The sequence below is a fragment of the Oryza sativa genome, chromosome 3 (assembly GCF_034140825.1).
Source record: "Oryza sativa Japonica Group chromosome 3, ASM3414082v1".
Classification (NCBI taxonomy): domain Eukaryota; kingdom Viridiplantae; phylum Streptophyta; class Magnoliopsida; order Poales; family Poaceae; genus Oryza; species Oryza sativa.
The window spans coordinates 25,573,487-25,597,177 of record NC_089037.1 but is presented as its reverse complement, the minus strand read 5'-3'; the positions used below and the strand labels follow the sequence as shown (position 1 = coordinate 25,597,177).

The 23,691-nt window shown below is 41.7% G+C and overlaps 2 protein-coding genes across 3 annotated transcripts; both read right to left on the bottom strand.

Annotated features, from left to right (window-relative positions):
* Nucleotides 1–759: 759 nt before the first annotated feature.
* On the bottom strand, nucleotides 760–5,697 carry LOC4333548 (mediator of RNA polymerase II transcription subunit 19a). 2 transcript variants are annotated; one of them, XM_015777634.2, is made up of 7 exons: nucleotides 5,271–5,697; nucleotides 4,684–4,755; nucleotides 3,795–4,081; nucleotides 3,424–3,675; nucleotides 3,280–3,334; nucleotides 3,027–3,185; nucleotides 760–1,206 (listed from the first exon to the last, which is right to left on the bottom strand). In XM_015777634.2, the coding sequence occupies exons 2-6, from the start codon at nucleotides 4,727–4,729 to the stop codon at nucleotides 3,163–3,165; spliced, it is 663 nt and encodes a 220-aa protein (XP_015633120.1). In that variant the 5' UTR covers nucleotides 4,730–4,755; nucleotides 5,271–5,697; the 3' UTR covers nucleotides 760–1,206; nucleotides 3,027–3,162. The 2 variants fall into 2 exon arrangements, with proteins under 2 accessions (XP_015633120.1, XP_015633118.1); XM_015777632.3 differs by having other exon boundaries at nucleotides 5,473–5,697.
* A 4,211-nt stretch (nucleotides 5,698–9,908) lies between these two features.
* LOC4333547 (uncharacterized) lies at nucleotides 9,909–11,816 on the bottom strand. The gene is made up of 2 exons (XM_015774848.3): nucleotides 11,342–11,816; nucleotides 9,909–10,253 (listed from the first exon to the last, which is right to left on the bottom strand). The coding sequence occupies exons 1-2, from the start codon at nucleotides 11,710–11,712 to the stop codon at nucleotides 10,223–10,225; spliced, it is 402 nt and encodes a 133-aa protein (XP_015630334.1). The 5' UTR covers nucleotides 11,713–11,816; the 3' UTR covers nucleotides 9,909–10,222.
* Nucleotides 11,817–23,691: the final 11,875 nt, after the last annotated feature.

The window sequence follows — 23,691 nt, the reverse complement described above, 5'->3', positions numbered from 1 at the left end:
TTAGCTGGGTGTTGAGAGGGTGAGTGGCCAACTAGTGACATGGGCACATGGCTGACTCGAGGATGGCAATGCAAGACTTTGGTTATTTGCCTCTAATGTGGCAATGTGGACTGAACAAGTGAAGAAAATACATGACTTGATTGGTACAAGTCCTTTGTAAATTCTGATCTTGTAATCTTCTGGATAAATACTGTCATTTTTTATATAATTTTAATATAGTGGAGTAGGAGTCTCTCTTGCTGCTGTTTTTTCGTCCCAAACAATACTGATACTTTATAAACACCTATCAATGTATTATTATATGAAAATTAAGACCTATCAGTCTATCACGATGTTCAGCCTTGTTGGAATATCTCTGGCGTGAAGCAAATTTAACAAACGAATTGTTATGTTCTCTGAATTCGTACTTGAACTAAAAACGCAAGCTGTGCTCCCTTAATTCCTCCATTCTCGCAGGAGCTAAAAACGCAATAAAACTCTACAAGAAAAATACCCGCAAGAATTAAGATGAGATGATGAATGTCTCTTAAGAAAATTCTCTGCAGGGATCCAACACCTCAAAATTCCTATGATTCTGCTTTCTAACAGATGGAAGGCTCACCTAAAAAATTCTATTTCTGGCGCAAGCATGGTAACAATAGAAGAAGTTCATCCTGATTGCAACTAACATAGCAACTAGAACAATAGAAGAAGTGGCAAGGATAAGCAGTTCATGCTATGATTTTGATTTTTGCTAATTAAGCAGTTCCCTGCCGTACGTTGATCCATGACTTTAGTCTTCAATTATATTGCTGCCAAGTGTCAAACAATACTGATACAGAAGATACAACGTAGTAGTTCCTTGTGTTCATCACCAACATAGTTTTTGCTGGATCGTGGATAAATACCAACGTAGTAGTTCCTTGTGTTCATCACCAACATAGTTTTTGCTGGATCGTGGATAAATACCAAGTATCTATTGGGTTCTGTAGTATTTGGGCGTGTAATGCGGCTTGACAACGAACCCGGTTTTCATCTAAAATACAAGACATGACATACTGAAGAATTGCTAGCGAGCATAAAGCTGAAATTACAAGTTCAACGATTCCGTGTGATAAGTTCTAAGTTTCGTCAGAACTGCTGTACATCATAATCCAACGTAACAGCAATCTTTGTGCTTCTCACCAGCTTGGTATAAAATTTCCGTTACAAGTAGCTGCATAGTACCTAAGAAAAAAAGCAGGAATGCATTAGATGAGTAGGCAGATAGTACCTGCTACTAAAAAACGTGCTTTCTCAATTACAAATTTATAATGTATTTCCATAAATCGATGGCATTGTTTCCAGCGATGGTGGTTGCAACAGCTTACAAGCAGAAAGATGGTAAAGGACGTTGTGGACTTTGCAACAAATCTTTTAAAAGCCTAAAAGATGAGTGTTACTGATATTCTTGTAAAAAAAAAAGTGTAAACAAAGGATCGAAATGCCCAACAATATCCCTCCAAAAGTTTAAGTTAGTACAATGTCATATTGTCATTTTCTAATTATTATTGTCATGTTGTCATGGGGATCTTTTTTAGTCTGTAGAAACTCACGGAATGAATCTCGGTTCTATTTGACAGTACAGACAGGGGGTTGCATGAAATAAACTAAAATATTCCGATTCTACTTGATTAGGGTAGAATAAGCCACAACTGACTGACTAGAAACAATCTAATACATGTACTCACATTCTGTTCTGTTCACACCACTTTATGGCATTGTATAAGTGAACTATATTGATGCATGCAGAAGAATGCTTAAAGCTATTTTTCAAAAAAAAAAAATCCTCGTTTCATTAGGTGATGGAACTAGCTAGAAACTTGAACAAATAAATGCCTGATAAGCTGATGACAAGTCTAGTTGACATGAAAAACTATACTGAAACAAGCTAAAAGACCTAAAACCCTAAAAGATACTAAATTGGTTTGTTCCTACGGACAAGAGAATAGATCATCATGTCATCATGTGAACAATTAATTGGTCTGCTACAACTGTTGAGATCAGAAACCTACCCCAGCACCCAGCACATTATAATTAGATCAAGGATACAATCTACCAGCAAAACACAATGATCCAATATGCACAGTAAATACAATAGAATTAGCTAAAGTTTCAAATAAACTTCCACGCAGCAAAAAACACATTGCGCCACGGCATAAACACCATTTACTCATTAATTGTTTACCTAATTACCTTGCTTCCTGGTTCCAATGAAGGTTAATTAGATGACTAGCCAACAAACAAGCAAAGCAAGGGAAAAACCATCATGTCTTTAAACATAAAGCCCAAGCAAAGAATTGTACCACATCCCTAATCTTGCTTTCCTCATGTATAGTAGCCCTAACTCATTGACAATAAACAACCAACATTTCATTTCATTGATAAATTGTAACTCGGCAACAATCAACTTTACTTTTGTCTATGATAAATGGTACAATTTTCTAGATATAGTTTTTATCTCTTGTTAGGCTTGCCAGGCTCAAGAAAATTTCTGGCTCCACCACTGATTGGAGGAGATGCTAGAGCAGGGGAGGAAGTTGATTTGGTGGCACTCCTCTCGCCCCTGGCCTTGAGATACCCCTGGGTGCTCCTCTCTGCTCATTGCTCAATGCTGGCAGGGGTAGTGGGGGCTAGGTTTGTTGCTATAGTATCCCTTCACCTAATGAGCTAGGCCCATCCCATGTTTTCACTGCCTGCCAAATCCATGGGCCAACAATGAACACTCTATCTGTGAACAGGTCGCCCACCTAGACTGACCTTACGACTAATCTACAACTAACCTCGACTAATCACACGACTTGCTATTTGGTCAAGTCATGGCCCTCTAGTAGTGTGGGACCGACTTTACGACTAATCACACGACTTGATAAGATCTAACAAAAACACAAAATATTCAAGTTATGCATCCATCACTATATATAGCAATTTAGCAAGTCATTCAGGAAGTCAGGATGCATAGCTCAATAAAATAAATAAATAAATAATAGAAGTTCAAGAGCATATACCTTCGGGAAGTGATATTGCCAAGCAAGAACTTCAAAGCTACCTTTGACAGCATTCAACACGGAGTCACATTACAAGGCTAACCAGAAACAAACTTGTCATATCTTGCATGAGAACTAACGAAACCCATTGCTCATTTCATTGATTTTTGCGCTTTTGTACTGTCATAGATCAACAAGGGTAACAAGGACAAAAATGTTAACGAAGCATAAGCGCAACAGGCAGTAATACATTACTGAACGAATGTTCACTTACCTTTCTTGGGGTTATGACCACTTGCCAAATCTTCCAATCCCTCTTGCTTCCTCTTCTGAAATAATTCATCAAAATTTTAGAGCACATGACAAAGTGTGAATCAGGTAGGCTGACTTTTGCATCAAGCAGGGTAGATAGAACAACCTTCTCATGATGTTTTTTGGAGCGATCAGCTCCTGAATCGTGATGCGCACTCTTATCCTTCTTCTTTTCTTTTTCCTTTTCTTTTTCTTTTTCTTTTTCTTTATCTTTACTCCGATCTTTATGGCGATGTTTGTGCTTCTTCTGATCCTTGTACTTGTCCTTGTCTTTCTCCTTGTGCCTTTTATGCTTCTTTACTTTGTCTTTGGACTTGATCTTTGATTTACCCGATATAGTTGGCGTACCTTTTTCAGCCTGGTGAATACAACAGCGTTGCGATAAGAAGAAAGAGTAATTGCAGCAAACGAAGTAAATGTTCTTAACAGAAGGCAAATTGCAAGAAATAAAATATGCTCTTAAGAGAGAGATATTACAGAAGGCAAATCTATTGGTGCTGTTTCTCGCAGCTGAAATGCTTGTCCAAGTGTTTCCATGTCAAAGGGTTGAATGTAAGAGGTCTTCTCCCTTAGGTATGCATCCTGAAAGAGTTGATCAAGCTCCATTCCTTCCCCTTTACGTATTTCTGTGTCTCCCACAACATTGTGAAGATAATTTGTATCGGAAATTGCCAGTGGCAAAGGTTTCTTGCAAAAGAAACTATGATGGTTCAGGAGCTTGTAACGGCTAATTAAGTCAACAGCACCAGTGAGCTCCCGTGGACCTGAAATACCAAAAGCAAACGATATATTTTTTTGCATGCAAAACAGTGATAGCACTAGATGGCTATGTGATTGAGTGGCAGCCTTCATACTGTGACAGTTAAAAGGATGTCCTACATGAAGTGACTTTAATTGTTGCGAATGCATCACTGACACATTGTTCTAGTCAAGATCTACAAGTATGACAAGCAGAAAAGATCATAACTTACTCGGATCAAAACTACCATAAGGCATATGCTTCTTTCATTCATTCACTTATGTATTTATCCGATTTATCTAAACACTAAATCTTATTTCAAATCTGTTCAACATGGTAGACCCAGAGATAGCCTACACTTTTTTCCTTTGCTAGTAAGCATTAAAAGAATATAAATTAAAATTGGTAAATATAACTCCACAAATATATATATTTTTATATGGATGTCCATGCACTACCTTATTCCTATGCACCCAATGTGCACTAAGATTTGTGCAATGATATAAAAAATTAGTATGAGATGTTGGCTTCAGTTTTGAAAGTTTGCTTCATATCTCAACGCATATGGATGCATATCCATATACATGTGGAGACCCACTCATGTTAAAAAAGCAACTAAAAGCTCACCTTTGCCAAAATTGCCATCAGAACCCATCCGATTAAACCCTGACATTTGTAGTGTGCATGTCCACGGTCCACCTAAGAATTAGTTTGACAAAAGCACACAATGAGCAACCCAGTAAACAGAAGTGAAGTTAATTGCCACATTCAAGATAAATGTACTAAGACTGGAAATAACTAAACCCAACACTATGAATAGAGGAGACTAATTTGACATAACAAAATTTTAGTATGGATAAAAGGCTTTCTTTCCATACAAATGGTCATATTTGTACATCTAGTTGTTGCTTAATTATGCGTTATAAGAGAAAATGTTCATGATGTAGGTCTCTCAGACAAATACACAATCCTTCAAAATGAAGTCACAACTAGGGGTGTGACCAAGTCAGATTCAATCCATATAATGGTCAAACCATTACCATTTCCATAAGTTTAGTGGGACTCGAGTACGAATAGTATGTATGTTGAATACGAATCATATCGGTAGCAAAAATGAATTCGCTCAAATTAATCTATTTCAGTTGGATTTGAATATCACCATAATGGTAATTCAAGTTTCAACTATATATACAACAATAAGCATATATGCATACCCAAGCAGTGGCGGATCTAACATGGGACGGGGGGTTCAGTTGAACCCCGAAACCTTTTTGGGAACCATCAAACTGTTATTAGTATTAAGGTTAAGGCAAATTTCTAGAACAGAAGCTAGGGTTAACGCAAATTCGAGAAAAGAGTGCGTGGGTGGAGAGAGAGAGAGAGAGAGAGAGAGATGGGAAAGAGGATGTGCGTCACCGATGTGGCGGAAGCAGCAGGACGAGCGACGGTCGCTCGCTCGCTCGCGCGATGGTTGGGGGTCGGCGGTGGCGGAGGATGTGCTCACCAGGATGGATGTGGCAGGAAGAACAACGGCGCCCTGCTCGCTCGCCGGATGGATGGGGATCGCCGGAGGCGGCAGCGGTGGGCAAGGGGGCAAAGTGACGAGGAGGCCTCCTCTATCAGGATAACTCACTCACCCACGACAGAGGCGTCAAAATGGCGAGGGTAATTTAGTGATTTCGCCTAGAACTCAATGCACATGAGCACATCCCATCCTCACCCTGGAAATCTGAAAAATAGACCCATCAGTCCTAATCTTATTTTTCAAATGTAGCCTTTCAGATTGGATTTTTGGGACGATGGATTTTTATTTTATTTTATTATAGGGTTGAGATGGTGGATAAATAATATGTATATTTAGGCATTGGGTAATTAGGCACGGCTCACCGAACGGGTTGTGCCGTGTAGGCCCGCTGGAGCTCAAGCACAACTTAATAAGATGTCGGGTCATGTCATGTTAGCCTGGCACGATTAGATTATATGGGATGTGTGGAGGCCAGTTAGCCCAAATTTAATATATACCAAGAAAAAAATATAAACAAAGTCCGTTGCATCTTGTTGCACAAACTTCGGCAAAGCTCTAGCGAGTCCTCCGTACTCCGATGGCACATTCCTCTTCCTACTCGTCAAGCACCATCGTGGCCCTTCACTTCCTACTTCCTTCGCCCTGACTCGGTGAGCTCACAATGACCAACAATACTTAGTGATTGTGTTCGCAAGTGGGACAGGCCACGCTACGACGCCACCGTGCAGGCCTATGTCGACGAGCATCCACCATCGATTCCTCTGCCTAAGCCCCTGGCTTTCTCGATTCTTCCGATCTCCTTTCCTCATATGTCATGTCCTGATTTTCTTTCGGTTAAATTCTTTGTAGAAATTATATTAAAATTCAAACCAATTTATCAAGTGAAGTAAATGTGGAAAATAAAATTTCCTTTAAAAGTCATGGCTGAGAATAATTTGTAATATTCTCCATGTCCTAAAATACTCTTTGAAATTTCCTGAAAAATTTTAATAATACAAAGTTCATTTCATCAATTATTTAAACTGAAAAATCCCCTCCTTTCTCTAGGGCCATTTTCGGCCCAAGTCTGCTTCCCCTCCCTCACGGCCCACCGTCCCCAAATCCCTCTCTCAGGCCAGTCTTCCAATCTCTCTCTCTCCCACACGGCCTGACCCTCTAGCCTCTCCCCTCTCTCTAGAAGTCTATTTCGCCTTCCTCCTATCTAGCTCTCCCCCATGCCACCGATAGCTGGGGCCCACCTGTCGAGCCCTTCTTCTTCCTCTAGCCGGTGGAGCAACAACCGCCGGCCACACCCCACATCTCCCTACCTGTGTCTGACTTTTCCACGCGTGCATAGCCCTAAGTTGTTGCCCACCTTCCCGCGCCCCACTGGCCCATTTCTCCCGAAAAAAAAAATCTGACGCTCGTTCGTGCCTTTTTCCCCAAGCCGCCATCCCCACTCCCCCTCCCCCCCCCCCAAATCCGCCTTTCCCCGCCCTCCTCACCGCCTCCCGAGCATATAAACCCATCCCCGTGATCCCCTCATCTGTTTTCCTTACTCACCCGAACTCGTCATGCCCAAACCTCCTCTCTGCGCAGCTCTCTCTTCCCGCCGCTCACCACTGTACTCCGGTCACGTGCCACCGCCGCCCTAGCCGCCGTCGCACTTCGCCGTTTGCTTCATAGGCCCTGCCACGTCGAGGGCTAGCTTGGCCGCAACCTCCCGAAGCTAGAAAGCCATCTACGCGCCCTCTCCGCCGGCCACCAGAGCTCCGCCGCCATTCCACCACCTTCGGGCATTGTTCATCGCCGTTCGACACTGCTCTAGGCTGCCTCGTTGCCTCCCCCATCTTCGCAGGGTCGGGTGTCACACCCTAAAATTCAACTAAATATAAATTGTTGTGTAAAATGAATTTCTAGAAATTATTTAATAATTAAAGAAAGTGTTTAAATAAAAATCTATGAAAATTTGAACATCAAATTGAGCATAGAATTTTTAAATACTTTCGTTGTCCAAGTATTTTTCAGGATTTTTTAAAAAAATTATTTGAGCATCGGATGTACTTTTAACAAATGAAACATCATTTCAGCATTTTTTTAAAAAAAATTAAAAACGAAATTAAAATCCCTTCCTAAGTATTGGGCCAGATCCGGCCCATTCCCCTTTTCCTCTCACCGCTGGCCTGCTCCATTCCCCCTCGGCCCAGCAGCTGCGTTGGCCACCTTGTTGCGAAAGTCCACCAAAGCATCTCTTTTGTCCCTCTTCTCTCTGTCGCATGGGGCCTACCCGGCTGTGCAGTCTTCCTCCTCAGCCCTCAAGGTTTACCTTATCGTTTGAGCCGAGGTTGTCACCACCCCACGGTAGCACGATAACCGTGATAGCCGCGCGGTAAGCACCAAAAATCGCACAAAAATCACATCCAAAAATTCGAATTCAAAACTCGGTGGTTTCACGGTTTCACCGCAGTTACCGCGCGGTTATCGCGGGCTGTGTAGCTAAAATCATGTAAATGTAAAACAAATAGGGAAAAAAAATAAAAAATACGGATGAATATGTGTAGAAAACTACTAATTTGAGAATAATTGGAAGAATATGTAGGATACTTAAGGCCCAATATTGTCTTCCTTTTTTCAATTTATAAACGTTTTTCGGTTTTGCCCTCAAATTTAAATTTAGCTTACTCTATTTCAAAAAATTTCTTCATCATTGGCAAGTACAAATCAAGAACTACATCTATGATTTTTTTTCAACTTTTTTCCAGAATTTTGAATTTGGTCAAAATTCATTCAAACCATATCGCCGGTTTCCCCTACCGTACCCACGGTAAGCGCGGTAACCACGGTAATCACGCGATTACCGCGCAATAAGTGAAACACTGGCTGAACTATCTCCCATGCACGCCATAGCTACAGTTAATCTTGACTTAAATAATTAACTATTTTAATGTTTTAGTCCATAAATATTTACAACCGTCTTTATGCAATTAGTCATAAATCTCTCTTTGTCTCTCTTGCACGTTCGTGTCATTGGTGTAGCTTACCAAGTATGGTGGTTGTACTCGGAAGTTTACTGCTTCTGTGCTAAATACGAAGTTAAAAAACCAAGACTTGTTGAATTTTGCTTGTAGAATGTGTCGCCGAGTGATACTCATAGACCGGATGATTAGGGTATTGGGGTACGTTGGAACGAGGGTCTACGTGATACAACATAAAGCAAACAGAAGACAAGAACTATATTGGTTCAAGCCCTTTATCAGGTAATAGCTCTAATTCAGTTTATATGGGATTAATATGAAAAACCACAAAATACAATGGAAGCATACGAATTCGATGATACCAATGAGATCGTAGTCGATGTATTCGACAAGATCTCCCGGCGACTTGGCTCTGTGAACTCCAACTTCGTAGACTATGGTGGGTGTGTTGCCGATGGGATTTGATGCCTTGCACCCCTCCCTGGTGGGCCCCTTTTATACCGTGGATCATCTTGATCTCCAAGTAAAACTCGGAGACATTAGATCACGTACAATATAATATATACTATATCACCTCCGAGTAGGACTTTGTAAATCACCCAACTCGTAGAGATATTTTCCATAATTCGTAACAGATTCCTACAACGCATATAGAAACAACCCATGTACGTGAAGGTATACCATACTCGTATATTCCATAAGTCGTAGGATATGAAGTATGCCTTATTCGTAACCATGACAGAGTGGAACTGAAGCCCTGATAGAATTATCCCCTTTTCCGCTACTGTTTTCTCTTTTTAGTGTGAGTACTAAGTGCCTCTTCTATCATTATTTACGCTTTATTTACGTTTGGATCTATATATTGATTTGTCGTTTGTATACCCTAACTTAATTTTTGACAGAAATTTATATACAAAATAGTTTGAAAATTTGGCTAAATTTCTATTTGTGACATTTACACAACATTTTAGGTTTTCATGAAATTTTAGCCTCCAACGGTTCCTTTTCTTTTCCAAAAAGAAATCGGCATTCCCTTCTCCGTTAATTTTGCTCTCCACGAGTCAGGAATCGCTCTCACTCCCAATTTCTTCTGCTATCACAATTTAGCATGCACCAAATCGAGATGTCCCGTTGGTATCCCCAACTCTCCCACCGTCGGCTAGAAACCCTATGCGGTTTCGCCCCAAGCTCGCCACTTCGGTTTTTCCCACCTTCGGCTAGAGGTCAGCAGTCGACGGCCCTATCTGGCACGCCCCACCCAAGATGGTCAAACATCCGTTGCCTTGATTCATCCCTCCACCTGTCCTCCGACACCGTAGCATTGTTATATATTTCATTCACTATTTATAACAATTATATAGTGAAGGCATGCATACATAATACTCCATGGAGTATATATATTTATTTCTATCGAAATTAAGTACACTTAAAGCAGGTACAATAGCAGGCTATAAGCCAGCTATAAACATATTTTAAATAGATAAAGAAAAAGAGAGAAAAGCAGCGGGCTACAAATCTGTAGCCAGCTGCAGCACGGGCTCCAAAACGTAATGTGTGTATGACAGGTGGGACCAGGTATTAATAGTATAGTAAACAACTATTGTATGAATTAGCTATTATATTGGCTATAGATGATTTAGAGCTAGTAGTGGGGTATACTATTAAATTTGCTCTTAGCGTGTTACAATTAGAGCGAGTGACGTGTGGTACCACTGAACCTGCATGCATCGAAACATGAAAGTGTATAATTAGTTAACAATTAAATTACATTTACGATGCAAACTTATGTGGTGGGTAAAAAATAGGTGCAATAGCTTGCAAAAACATTCAATTGAACGCAATAATTTGCTTAGTTTGTACTCCCTCCATTCAAAAGTCTGGAACTATCTAAAAAACTGCCACAAGGTTTTTAAAGAAAAAACTTTTAAATCTAACTATAGTATAATTGTAATATAATTTCACTATAACTATACTATTACTATAATATAACTTGTATATAAGTATTAAAATAATACATGTAACTTTATATCTAACTTATATAGAAATTACAATATATTTACATATTTACAGTGTAGTTACAATATAACTATGGTGCAGTAAGTACAACAACTATATTATAGTTATATTTGATAGTTTTTATCCAAACAACTTGCGACTGTTTTTTAGCAATTCCAAAAGTATAATTCCTAGTATTTTATTTTTTGATTTTTCCAAAAGTCTAAGTTCTATGTATAATCACTATGTGCTATCAAATTATTGATTGGAACCCGAGAAATCATCCTAGGACTTATTATTGGTTGTATGTTCATTAGTTTTGTCATATGGTGGGAATGAGTTAATTACTTATTGGTCCTGGTGAGATAAAAGGAATAGGGCTTGGATGAAGGGAGTACATAATAGGTTCAAAATGCACCATGCAAGTAAATTAACGACGTTTTACTATAGTAATTACAGTCCTATGTTGGTTTTGCAGGCACAACCCGCCAAAAAAAAAGCATGAAAACCGCCAGTAAATATGATTTTGTCGGCTAACCTTATAAGATACTCCCTCCAGACTAATAATACTCGTCGTTTTAGACAATGGTGGAGGTCAAACTTTAAAATCTTTGGTTATGAATCATTTCTAAAATATTTGTCTTTAAAATATAGTGACTATATGTATAGATTAGTATTAAAAAATACTACACTAAATCATATATCTGTTAACATTTATATATATATTATAATAAAAAATAATAGTTAAAGTTTTTTTTAAGATCGTGCCATTTTTAAAACGAAAGTATAATCAACTCGGTGGGACGTATACCTGCAGTCGTGGATAGTGGAGTTGTTGTATGGGATGGGGCCCCGATCCTTGAAGCGGCACAGGCGAGGCAGATTGGCGACCCTGTAGAGGTAAGGGCGAAGCGACTCGCTGATGACGAAGCCCCTCAGGCAGCGGCACACGAAGCCGAGGTCGACGGCGGCGTCCGTCGTCAGGGCATCGTACACGCTCTCGGCGCCGTCGCAGCACGCGTCGTTCAGGAAAATCAGGCTTCTCTTCAGGTACCCGGTGCAAGACCTCGCCACCGACTCCAGCTGCTCGCACGTCGTCCCCGCCGGCGCCGCTGCCGCCAGCATCACGGCGGCGATCACCACCATTGCCCTGACCTGCAGCTCACTGCAAAGAAGAGCCATATACTATGTCGTATGTGTAATTTGTGAAGATCGAGAGATATATAAGTAGAAATAATCTCTTGAAGATCAATGATTAGTTTGCTGATCGATCGATATAATTTTGTACTATATCGTCATCGGTCGATCGCCCAGGGTATAAATAGGGAGATCGATCGAGTAGCCACGCACGTGCCAAAACATGAATAATAACTCTAATAATTAATTGAATGCATGACCCGACCTGCCTCTTCAGTCGCTGTTGTTGAAATTGATTCTTCCATTTCTACAAGCTACTACCTTCGTCCCAAAAAGAGTGGAGTTTTGTACTGTTTATATTTAACGTTTAACCGTCTGTCTTCTTTGAAAAAAAATTTTAGATTAGTTTTTGTTGTTATTTGATGATAAAACATAAATAGTATTTTATGTGTGATTTTTTTTATTTTTTCATAATTTTTGTAAATAAGACGAACGGTTAAATGTGAACACTGGAAACTTACAACTTTACTTAAATTGGGAAGGAGGTAGTACTATATTAATCCACTCTCTAATCCTTATTTTTTCAACAGCTCTCTAATCAAAGAAATGCCTGAAAAATTGATTATTTTTTCCCCTGCCATACTGCTCAAGAAAAATAAATACGATATATACTGTGGCCACCGTAGCGTTGTCAAAATCGGTATATATGACTATCGGACGGATGAGATATCGATAAGCAATCAATCAGAATACGTACAATCAACCAAAATTATATGGCAATTTGGCGTTATGTGCATGTATAGATTCAATAGTTGTTTACATGGTCATGGATATATTTTAACACATTATATTGTCCGTCCATATCTATGCTATAATATAAATTGGAACAATACTGCGAGCTCGAGGTGCTCGTCGAAGGCGTCCGTGGTGTCACGCCCCGGCTTGGCCATGCACGTGCGCCGGGTGGACGCCGCCCGCCGCGGAGAGCCCGAGCACCACCATCGCCACGGGGGCGAACAGACATGACGCAGCAGCCGCGCGGCAGCATAGGAGCATCAGAGTGCGCGTGGTGTGGCGAGGCAAGGCAGAAGAAGATAGGGCAAAACTGTCATTTTGATCTAGTTTCTCTCTTATTAATTGGGTGAATATTATATTTTAATGCGTTCAGTGTCCTATAGAAAATTACCAAACTTTTGAAGTGTCCTCAGGTAAATTCACGTTTTTGCGATGTCCCACAGCTAATTACATATTTTTTAGGTTTCTGTAGCAAATTTTGCATTTACTTTTAGAACTTCTCATGCAAACTATTATATATATTGTGTAAAAATAATCATATCATTACTAGAAGTAAATAAGAAGAAGAATATGATTTTTTTTGTTGTAGATTAATTAATTATCCAGCCTAGCTAGTTGACTTTCAAAAATGAGGTTGATACATTAATTAATGTATCACAGGAGGTTTCTTGCATCTTCAGTACAAGGCATTATTTAAAGCTATTCAATTTAGACAAAAGAATTATTTTTATTCCTTTCATTTATTAGTCTGAAATTTGGCCCATACGAACGATGCATTTTTGGAAACAAATCGTGAAGTCATTTTCACGTAATGGAGTTTGGAGACTAAGTGCACCCTTGGAGTTGAAAATGCATACATGAATATAGTTAGGAAAGTACCAATAATGTCTCAAGGCGTACCATCATATTTCAATCATTCCACAAGAATAATATGGCTACATTTTCTAAAGAAAAATAACCATTGAGACAATTAAAATTCAATGCTATGGTGGAAAGCCAAAGTAATATATAGGAGAATTCAAAATATCACACAAGTATTAAAAGAATTTAAGAAATGTTGCGAAAATATTTGCATCTGAATGGTTGCATTTATCAACAAAACAGTAGTGTTAAAAGAAAAGAAAAAGACGATTAAGGATATAGCAAACTCTATGCTCCAATGAAAAGGTATGACTACATCTACGTATATAACAATTTATATTTTCAAATAGAAGTCCTACTAAAACAATTTATATTTTAAATTAACTAAAATATATGGTCAATCCTTAAACTTGTGGGGTGATGTCACTTAGATCCGTAAACTTGAAAATCACGTTTAGGTCAACTTGGTTTAATGTACCATGCCCCGGTTCAATAGCCCTTTGACTACTGCGATTAACTGCCAACCTAGCGCTCCACGTAGGCAACACTTTTGCACTCGGCCCTCTCCGCATTACAGCATTTCACAAATATTGCCTATACCCCCCCTCAAGACACTGTAGCAACCCGAACCCACCCCAACCCCCCTCCCAAAAAAAAAATCCCCAAATCAGCCACCCCCCCCCCCCCAAAAAAAAAAAGAAAAATCCCCAAATCAGCCACCCTCCCCCCTCCCCCCAAAAAAAAAAATCCCCAAATCAGCCAAAGTTTGGATGTTAGGTGGTGAGGAGCGGTAAAGTGCGGCGAGGCTATGGTGGGAGGCTACTAGGTGTGGTGGCAAGGTCGTGACGGGAGGCAACAAAATTCTGGCTTCAACACTTAGGTTTCCCATTGCTTCACCAAGCTCGTCATCGTCTTGTAGTCTCCGGACTCGTCGTGGTCACCCTACTCGCTGCTCTCCCTGGGAAGCCTCGTTGAATTGGGAGAAGAATGCGAGGGAGCAAGCCGGTTTGTGTATTTTGGAGGATTCTAGTTACTACAGTGTCTTGAAGATGTTATATGTTATATTTACGGAATGTTATGCAGAGGGGGTTGAGCGCAAAAGTGCTGCCTATGTGGTGTGCCACGTTAGCGGTCAGCGATCAAAGGGCGATTAAACCAGGACATGGTACATTAAACTAAACTTACGGATTTAAACATGTAATAATTTTTAAGTTCACGGATCCAAGCCGCCAATTTAAGTACTTTACTCTTTTAAATTCTACCAGCAAAATGCTCGTGCTTCGCTACGGGTATAATGACGGGTTAAATGATATAAATACACAGTTGACATGTATATAATAATGTTCTAAGATAGATAAATTGTTCATTGGGCTAATGATAATTAGGACTGATAAGAAATACTATTGCATATTGATATACTCATATTGTCATAACACGTTCTCTCTTAACTCTTGTATGGCAAGCGCATGATATAATTTCTAAAATCGAACATGGGCTTGTGTGGAGACGACTTGTTTTCATGGCTCATGCGTGGACGATAGATGGTGCGAACTCTAATATGTCGTTTTTTTTGCAGATGATGAAAAGAAAAAAAAAATTATGTTTAATTTTGAAATTAAAAATTGGTTTATTATAAGATTTCAGAATCACTAAATATCTATTGAAGAAAGAGGTGCAAAACTTTTGATTTTTCAGCCATCGGATGCATGGTAAGCGTTTGATATAATTTCTAAAATCGAACACGGACTTACGTGGAGACGAATCGTTTTCACGGCTCATGCGTGAACGATAGATGGTGCGGACTCTAATATGTCGTGTTTTGCAAATGACAAAAAGAAAAAAAATATGTTTAATTTTTAAATTAAAAACTGGTTCATTATAAGATTCTAGAATCACTATATATATGTTGAAGAAAGAGGAGCAAATAGATGGTGCAGACTCTAATATGTCGTGTTTTGCATATGACGAAAGAAAAAAATAATTACGTTCAATTTCTAAATTAAAAACTGGTTCATTATAAGATTTCAGAATCACTAACGTGCTAGTGGCGGAAAGAAAAAAATTACGCAACAATCTAGCGAGAGGCAAAGTAATAATAGGATTTGGGATGTGGAGGCAAAGTAGGCGGAGAAAAAAAATTGCGCAGCAATCTAGCCTAGGAGAGGCAAAGTAATAATAGGATTTAAGATGTGGGAGGCAAGACTTATTCCGAGTAGTATTTGAAATGTGGGAGGCAAAGTAATAATAGGATTTGAGATGTGGGGGGCAAAGTAGACTTATTCCGAGCAATCTAACCTGAGAGAGGCAAAAAAAAGTAATAATAGGGATTTTAGTTGTGGGAGGCAAAGTAGACTTATTCCGAGTAGGATTCAGATGTGGGAGGCAGAGTAGACTTATTCTGAGACAAAGTAATAATAGAATTTGAGATGTGGGAGGCAAAGTAGACTTATTCCGAGCAATCAGCCTGAGAGGCAAAGTAATAATATACACGTGTAAAAAGGGAGAGGTGGGGGGAATTAAAAGTGGTGGACAGGTTGAAGATTTCCTCCACTAACCAAGTAGGCAAGCTGCTAGATGTGATTGGTGGCTACATGAGCGTTAGATATTGTATATCAATCGAGGTTTTGAAGTAGATTAGAAAAGGTCCGATCCGACTATTAAGCGAAGTAAAACGGATTTTGGCAACGTGATCTGGATGACGGACGAAAAAAAATCCGGAAACCTTACTTATTTTTTTATTAGGTATATAGAGGTATAGATATAGATATAGATATGCTGCTTGGTTCGTTGCTTAGGATAGAGGTGTTGTTTTTATCTCGGACTTTTTTTTAATGAGATTGCTGCTTTGGTACAGAGATGTCGTTTTTATCTCTGCCCTTCTTTTTAAAATGAGACTGCTGCTTGATGGAGGCCCACCACAACCTAATATGTATGGCCCATCACCTATCTAGCCCAAATACAAGGCCCACAAAGAGGGAATAAGTTCACTTTGACTCCATTAAAAGCGACCCGAATCTAATCCGTGACCCTCAACCGCAAACCAGATAAAATGACTCCCCGAACTATTAAAACCGGTGCAATTTGACTCACTTGGCGGTTTTGAAGAGCGATTTCGCTGACATGGCGTCTATGTGGCAGTGTTGACCTAGTCTAACATTGACGTGGCGCTTAGGTGGCATTAGAATTAAAAATATACATGTGGGACCCAATTGTCATTCACACAAAAGAAAAATTTTGTGGGGCCCACTGACATGTGGGTCTATCCCTTCTTCCTCCTCCCTCTCTCTTCCCCTTATCTCTCTTTCCCCCTATTCGGCAGTTCGGCGAGCAGGGGCCAGCACGGCGGTAGAGTGGCGGCGGCGTCGAGAGAGACGAGCCAGAGCTCGAGGGGGCCGTCGGCGCGCCACCCCAAGCTTGCGGGAGCTCCATCAGGACGACGACAGCAAGTAGCAGACGCCAGCAGGCCATGCTCTAGGGGCTCTAGGAGGCAGCGACAGGATGGAGCTCGGTGAGGGGGCTCTAGGGCGGTGGCGCCAGCAGATGGCAGTGACGGAGCGCGAGTCGGCGACCGGTGGTGGCGACGACGGCAGCGGGACAGAGCTTGGCGCTAGGCGGAAGCGTCGCTGCAACCGGCGGGACCAGCGGCGGCGCCTGACGCCCAATGGAAGCGTCGCAGCGACCGGCGAGACCAGTCTCCGCTCCGGGGTTATCGCACGCCGCCGGAGCCGCCGCTCGACCCGCCTCCACACTCCTCCACCTCCCCCCTCCCCACCCGCGCCACCGAGGTCACCGCACACCGCCGGGGCCGCCGCTCGACTCGCCGAGTTCCTCTCCCGCTCATAGAGCGCCTCCGTCGTCGACGTCCCGCGCCCGTCGCTGCTGCCGCGGGGTTTCATGAAGCCCCCCGCCCTCGGCCTCGGCGGCGCTCACCGTCGACGCCCCTCCAAGCCAACCGGCTCCGGATCGACGCCACCAGCGCCCCTCCCGGACGACGACGATGCCCCTCCCCGCCGACCATCTCCAGATCGATACCGCCGGCGCGAGAACGCCCCTGCCTGCCGACTGCGTCACGAGGTGAAGAGAAAGGGGATCAAGATGTGGAGAGAGAAGGGAGGAGTGGGAGGAGGAAGAAGAGAAAGAGAGAGATGACATGTGGGCCCCACATGTCAGTAGGGCCCACAACCTTTTGTGTTTGTGAATGACAAATGGGTCCCACCGATATTTTTTTAATTCTAATGCCACGTAAGCGCCACGGTGGGATGAATACCAGGTTAACACCGCCACGTCAGCAAAACCACCCTCGAAAACCGCTGGGGGAGTCAAATTGCACTGGTTTTGATAGTTCAGGGAGCCATCCTATCCGATTTTGTGGTTGAGGATCATAGATTAGATTCGCGTCACTTTTAAGGGAATCAATGTGGACTTATTCCCGCAAAGAGTCTCCTAAGATGGAGGCCCAGCTGATGGTCGTGCACCTCGACCTCGACGGCGGCGCTTCGTCTTCCTCATCAGGTGGGAGCTCCAGCTCCTCCTCGAAGACACGAAGCCCAGTTTAATCCGAATCGAATCCCCACCCACGCATGGCAGCAACCACAGCAGCAATGAGATCGAAGCAGAGGCTCCAAAAGCCTTCGCTCAAGTTGCATTGTTATTTGGCATTGAGGAACAAAAATGCCTCCAAATAGGTACCAGTAGTAAGTTTGAGTTATTCCCTTCCATTGTTTGGTTGTACTATTCTTGAGATGTTCAATAATACTCCTACATGTTTTCAACTTATACTCTTTTGTTTTTTACGCGCATGAACTGCTAAACGGTATATTCTTTGCAAAAGAATTTATATAGGAAATTTACTTTCAAAAGTCATATTAATCATTTTTATGTTTCATAGCTAATATTAATCATGTGCCAATGAACCGTACCACTATTTTGTGTGTACCGCAGAGTTTTCCAACCTTCACTCCCAAATACACCCATTGAAAAAGCGAGCAGAAATCAAAAATGTTTTTTTTATGAAATCATGCCATGTACTTGAAACACATTGAAAAAGAATACGGAAACTCACGTGTCCTCGAAGTTATAGCAAAAGCGAGCAGAAATCCAAACTGTTTTTTTTATGAGTTGCAAGCTAAGGAGACATCTTGTCCAGTTGGTAATAGGTTGGTAAAGGACCAATTGATAGTTGGGATCTTCTAACCAAGTACGACCCAGTGTAGAACTGGGATCTCAAACACCGTTTCCCTTTTCTTTTTCTTGTTGTCAATCAATTGGTCAACCTTGGATCAAAATCCGTATAAAAACGTGAATATTGGGGAATGACTTTATATCAAATAAATATAAGGGGTGAGGCTTTAAACCCAAGCCGGCTAACCCACCACCTTCTGGAGCTAGCCGGAAGACTCTTAGACGTTTCTCATATCAAAATCCGTATCAAGTAGTGATATGTTTCATCAAGTAGTGTGATATGTTTCATTTAGTAATAATAATCTGTCCCATAAAATGTCCCTCCGCATGATTTCATCAGAGTTAAGATGCTCCCCATGAAAATCCCTTCTCAAATAAATTTGGAGTTGTGCATCCCGTGAAATTTTGCTGCTGCACGTTCAGAAAATTGTTTTGTTACTACAAAACAATTATTATTATTATTCTCTGACAGTTATCAAAGGAACTACCTTTAATTTCATAGTTTTAACCATTTTGAGGCACAACTGTTGCCGTGCAAGATTGATCTGCACATTTTGCCAACACTCTGTCACTGAATTTCTGACGCCTTTCCTGTTCATATGCAATGCAGGTGTGGCCCAAAGCTGCTCCAAAGCCCAAACTGTTGCTGTATCTGTATGCATATGACTGACTACAATTGAACTGGAATCAGCTGTCCTCTAGTTGCACCAACTTATGCTTCTGGAACCATGCGATCCAGCATGCGACCAACAGCAAAAATACCCTACCATCTACCGTACACTACCGTCAGTTGAGGAGGAGTGCCCACTAACCAGTCACATTTGCTGGCACCTCCATTATCTCAAACATGCTTGTTTTAGCTAGCTATCTGTCTCAGCATCCTTTTCTGAATGTCAAATGGTTAGTTAAGATATGCCATCGCATTCGCTTGGCTGCGTTGCCTGTCACTGGTGATCCTTTTGCATAGAGATGTTCATTGGAGTGGAGCCATTTCAAAAAGGTTGTGTGATCAATTTGACTTGGAGGCGGTAGCTAGTTTCAGACAGGCTAAGGATAAAAGAGGAAAAATATGTAGTGCAAAACTAAAAACTATCATAAGATATACAAATGGAGGTCTGAGATTTATTCACGTCATCGTTAGTTTATTTTTTTCTTACGGATTTAACCATAAGTAAGAAAATTACTCATTGTGCGGAGAATCTCAGATACCCATTTATGTATTCTAGAGTCATTTTTAGATTTGCACTATATGTGTAATTTGCACTACATAATAGGGATCAGATCATATCATCCCCAACCATCTTTCAGTTGGGGGTAGCATGCAGCAGCAGCAGCACAGGCCACACCACCACTTTTTGTGTGGTCTCAGACAGCTTGCAAATGCATTGCATTGCAAATCTGATTGGCATGTGATGGATGCTCACCTTTCTGGTACCAGATGATGATCACAGGAAAAAAGTGGCGCAGATATTTGCCGGTATGATATACGTACGCTTCATCGATCTGTTTCTGTTTGATGTTTCCATTTCGTGGAGGCCTTGCCTTGGAACAGAATTTGTACGTTTCCGGATGCTCGTGCCCGTATATGTCGTATAAACTCAATTGCAGCATGAGCGCAATATAATTTGGGGCTCCATCGATTTACCACTACAGTGGCAAAGAACTGTGATAAATGTTCAACTTTGATTATTTCGGATTTGTTATCCTATTAAAACATATTTGTTTTCTTCTCTCAATGAATAAATCAGAGTTAAAAAAAACATTAATGTACTTGGGTATCATATTTTTAGATAATAGAAGCTTTTATTAAACCCAGCTAATTACATCAAGTTGATACAATTTTTCTAAGAACACTTCCGGTCTCTGCATAACTAACTAAGATGCACACAACTGAGTTGAGTAACATATAGTTGTAAGCAAGAATAAAGAATTAAGAGTTTGCTAAAATGGGAATATCATATGATAGTAAAATGGACTGATGAAAATAACAAAAAGAGTATAATTGAAAATTTTAGGAAAATATACTCGAAACATATGGGTAACAATGATTTCAAGTCTCAAATTTTGAAAATGTTAAATAGAAATTAAAATTTGTTCATGTATACAAATTATGTTTAAATCCTACTGTGGAAATATATGACATCTAATTGATTTATAGTCTGAACGCTAGTGTTTTAATATCAAGTTCATCATTAACATGGAGAATAAGGGCTATTTTGAATTGATGCAAAAACGTACCCTACTAATAGATATGGTGGTTTTAATTTAATTAAAGCCAAACCATTGGTATTGTCAATGTTCAATGGGGTACTTTGGAGATTCTACTTAAGGTTTAGCTCATATTGGCATCAAAAGAAACACAACCAAATATAACTCTTGTCACACTTTGGCACTACTAACATTTTGATATAGTATTGAACAAAAATGCCCTAAAACAAAGACAAAACAACAACACCGCTCAGCATATTCCGATGTCAAATTTCCATAACCACACCTCACACATTGGAAGCGGCGGAGCTAGCTCTCGTAAACGAATTAGGTGGCAATTTTGGCTTGATGTTGGCGTATGCTATGATCAGCTGCCGCTTTGGGCGTATTCTTGTAAGATTGTATCTGATGGACTATGAAGTTGTACGGTTGGTGGTTATGACATTTGGCTTGATGTTGGAGTATTAGACAAGTTTGATCAAGGTAGCATATCTATTTTGTTCCTAGACATACTTAACAAGAATCATTTTTTCACCCATACCATTGAAAAACAAATTTGTTGCAAGTTTGTATCGTAGTAGTTAAAGTATGGCACCCACCTCCAGTTCTTCGCCACCACGGCCTCCTTTAAAATGAACTCTGCCATCTTCAACCCTAACCACAAAACCTCGCGGACATTTGTTGGAGATTGTCGGAGCTCATGAGAGTCTGCTAGTCTCGAAGCTAGAGTCTGGTGGTGCATGAATCACAGAGCAAAATGCAAGATCAGAAATTCACATGATTTTGCTCCCTTTTTTAAATCTCATATAGCTTTTATCTTGTTTTGGTCTTCGATCAGTACAAATTTGCATAGAATTTCTACTACTCAAGTATTAATCACCCGACTTAACTAATCCGATTAAGATCGAACTTCAACCCCTAATTAACAAATCTTGTCTTCAAATTAATTAAGGATCGGAGCAGAGCCAGCTGATCGAGTTTTATTTAATTTGCCGTAGAACTGAAGAAGGACAGCTCGCCTCTCCATGTCCACGCACACAACGACGCACGGCACCGATCGACGATCGAGCTGAATAGCTGATGATCCGTCGAGACGGCTGAGAAAGTGGGGAGGCAGGATTCCTGGCTTGCCGGCGCGGGCGCGGGCGCGGCGAGGCGGCCGGGCGCCATGTGCGCGTGCATGGGAGAGCGAGCGCGCGATCGATCGCCCGTGGACTAAACGGCAAGCAACGAATCACGCGCGCGCCCAGGCCGCGGCCGCGCTGACTCTCTCTCTCTCTCTCTCTCTCTCGCGTCTTGTTCGTCGCGCGCCTCGAGCGTTCCAAGTCCAAGACGGAGCGGGATACGGATCGAGCGAGCTGACCACCACCATGGCGTACGTACGTGCGCGCTCCGGAGTTCGGGACGGAAGGCATCTCTGCACGCACAAGCAAAGCTTTTGCTGGCGAGCTAGCTTCAAGAGCTGGAAGGCTATTAGCCAGCTATAAATATATTTTAACGGAATTGTTAAAACTCTGTCGACAGAAAATCCTACCTCAAATCTTGCAAATTTTGGATCACTGGATATGCTTCACGATTCGTGCTATTCTTCTCCAACTCCGGCGACCACCTCTTCTTCTCCGGCGCCGGTGAACCCAAACTTCAGTAGAGAGTCGACGAATTAGGGTCCCGGGGTGGGGCGGGGGTGGGGGGGGAGGGGAAGGGGGAAGAGGGGAGAGTTCGCCGGCTTTAAAGGGATGGCCGTGGGAGGCGGCAGCCCGGCGGTGGGCGGCGGATCAGGCGGGCGGCGAGGCGGCGGCGGCGCCGCTGAAGCCGCGGGGCTGGAGGAAGGCGGGGGTAAAGCGGAAAGAGTGGGGAGGAGGCGGCCAGTGGTGGCGCCCCGCCGCCGGCGACGGGGAAGACGACGGACAGCTCGTCGCCGCCGGCTTGAGGCAAAGGAGAGGAGAGGGAGAGGGAGGGGGAAGGGAAGGGGGAGGGGGCCGCCCGGGGGGGGGGGGCTCGCCTGCGCCATTGACACCATTCGGCCAGCCGGCGAGGTCGGGCGGCGGCGCGCTGGGGTGGCGGCGGTGGCGGAGGCGCTGAGGAGCGGCGGCGCGTGAGGAATCGGGAGAGAGAGGAGAGAGGATTTTTAGGGTTTGGTTGTCTGCACGAATCTTAAAGCAATCGGATGGTCCAAAATTTGCAAGATTTGTGAGGGGGTTTTCTATCAAACGATCTTTAGACAGTCCCATATTTTAATGATATAAAGGAAGAGAAAGAAGAGCAGCAAGCTACAGATATGTAGCTAGGTTATAGTACGAACTCCAAGACACAATGTATGTATGACATGTGAGACTATATATTAATATTATAGTAAGCAACTATTATATAAATTTGCTATTAGATTGGCTATAGATAAATTAGAGCTAGTAGTAGGCTATACTATTAAACTTGCTCTAAGCTACGTATACTCTCCCTCCTTACCAAAGTAGGCCAGCCTCTCAAAATAACTCAACTTAAAATATATAAAATGATTAATCTTAGTATAACAATTATCATTATTTTTGGATATATATATCGCATCATAGAAATAACTTAAGATATGTCGACACCTTTGCTTGTTCGTCGTTGCGATTTGCGATGGCTATGGGGAGGAGGGAATATTTGCTTGCTCTAGACTTCACCGGAGAGAGATCATTAATGACACGTAATACTAATCTATGGCGATGATCAACGCATCATCTTGAGTTGAGGGAAGCAAAATGACACTAGTACTGTATTTAACATCGATCTTAGGTAGCATTGCATGTCGTGAGAATCTTTTCCTCCATTGGAGTGAAATTGAATCGAATGTTTTCCTCTTCTTTTTCTTTTTTTTAATCCACTCGCTGGGAGGTCCATGCATGTACGTGCCGTTTCATTAGAAGGAAGAAGAGGTTTGACAGAGTTCTTACAAGAGCTTATTTAGGCTGGAGTTCGGCATGGAGAGTTCCCAACTCT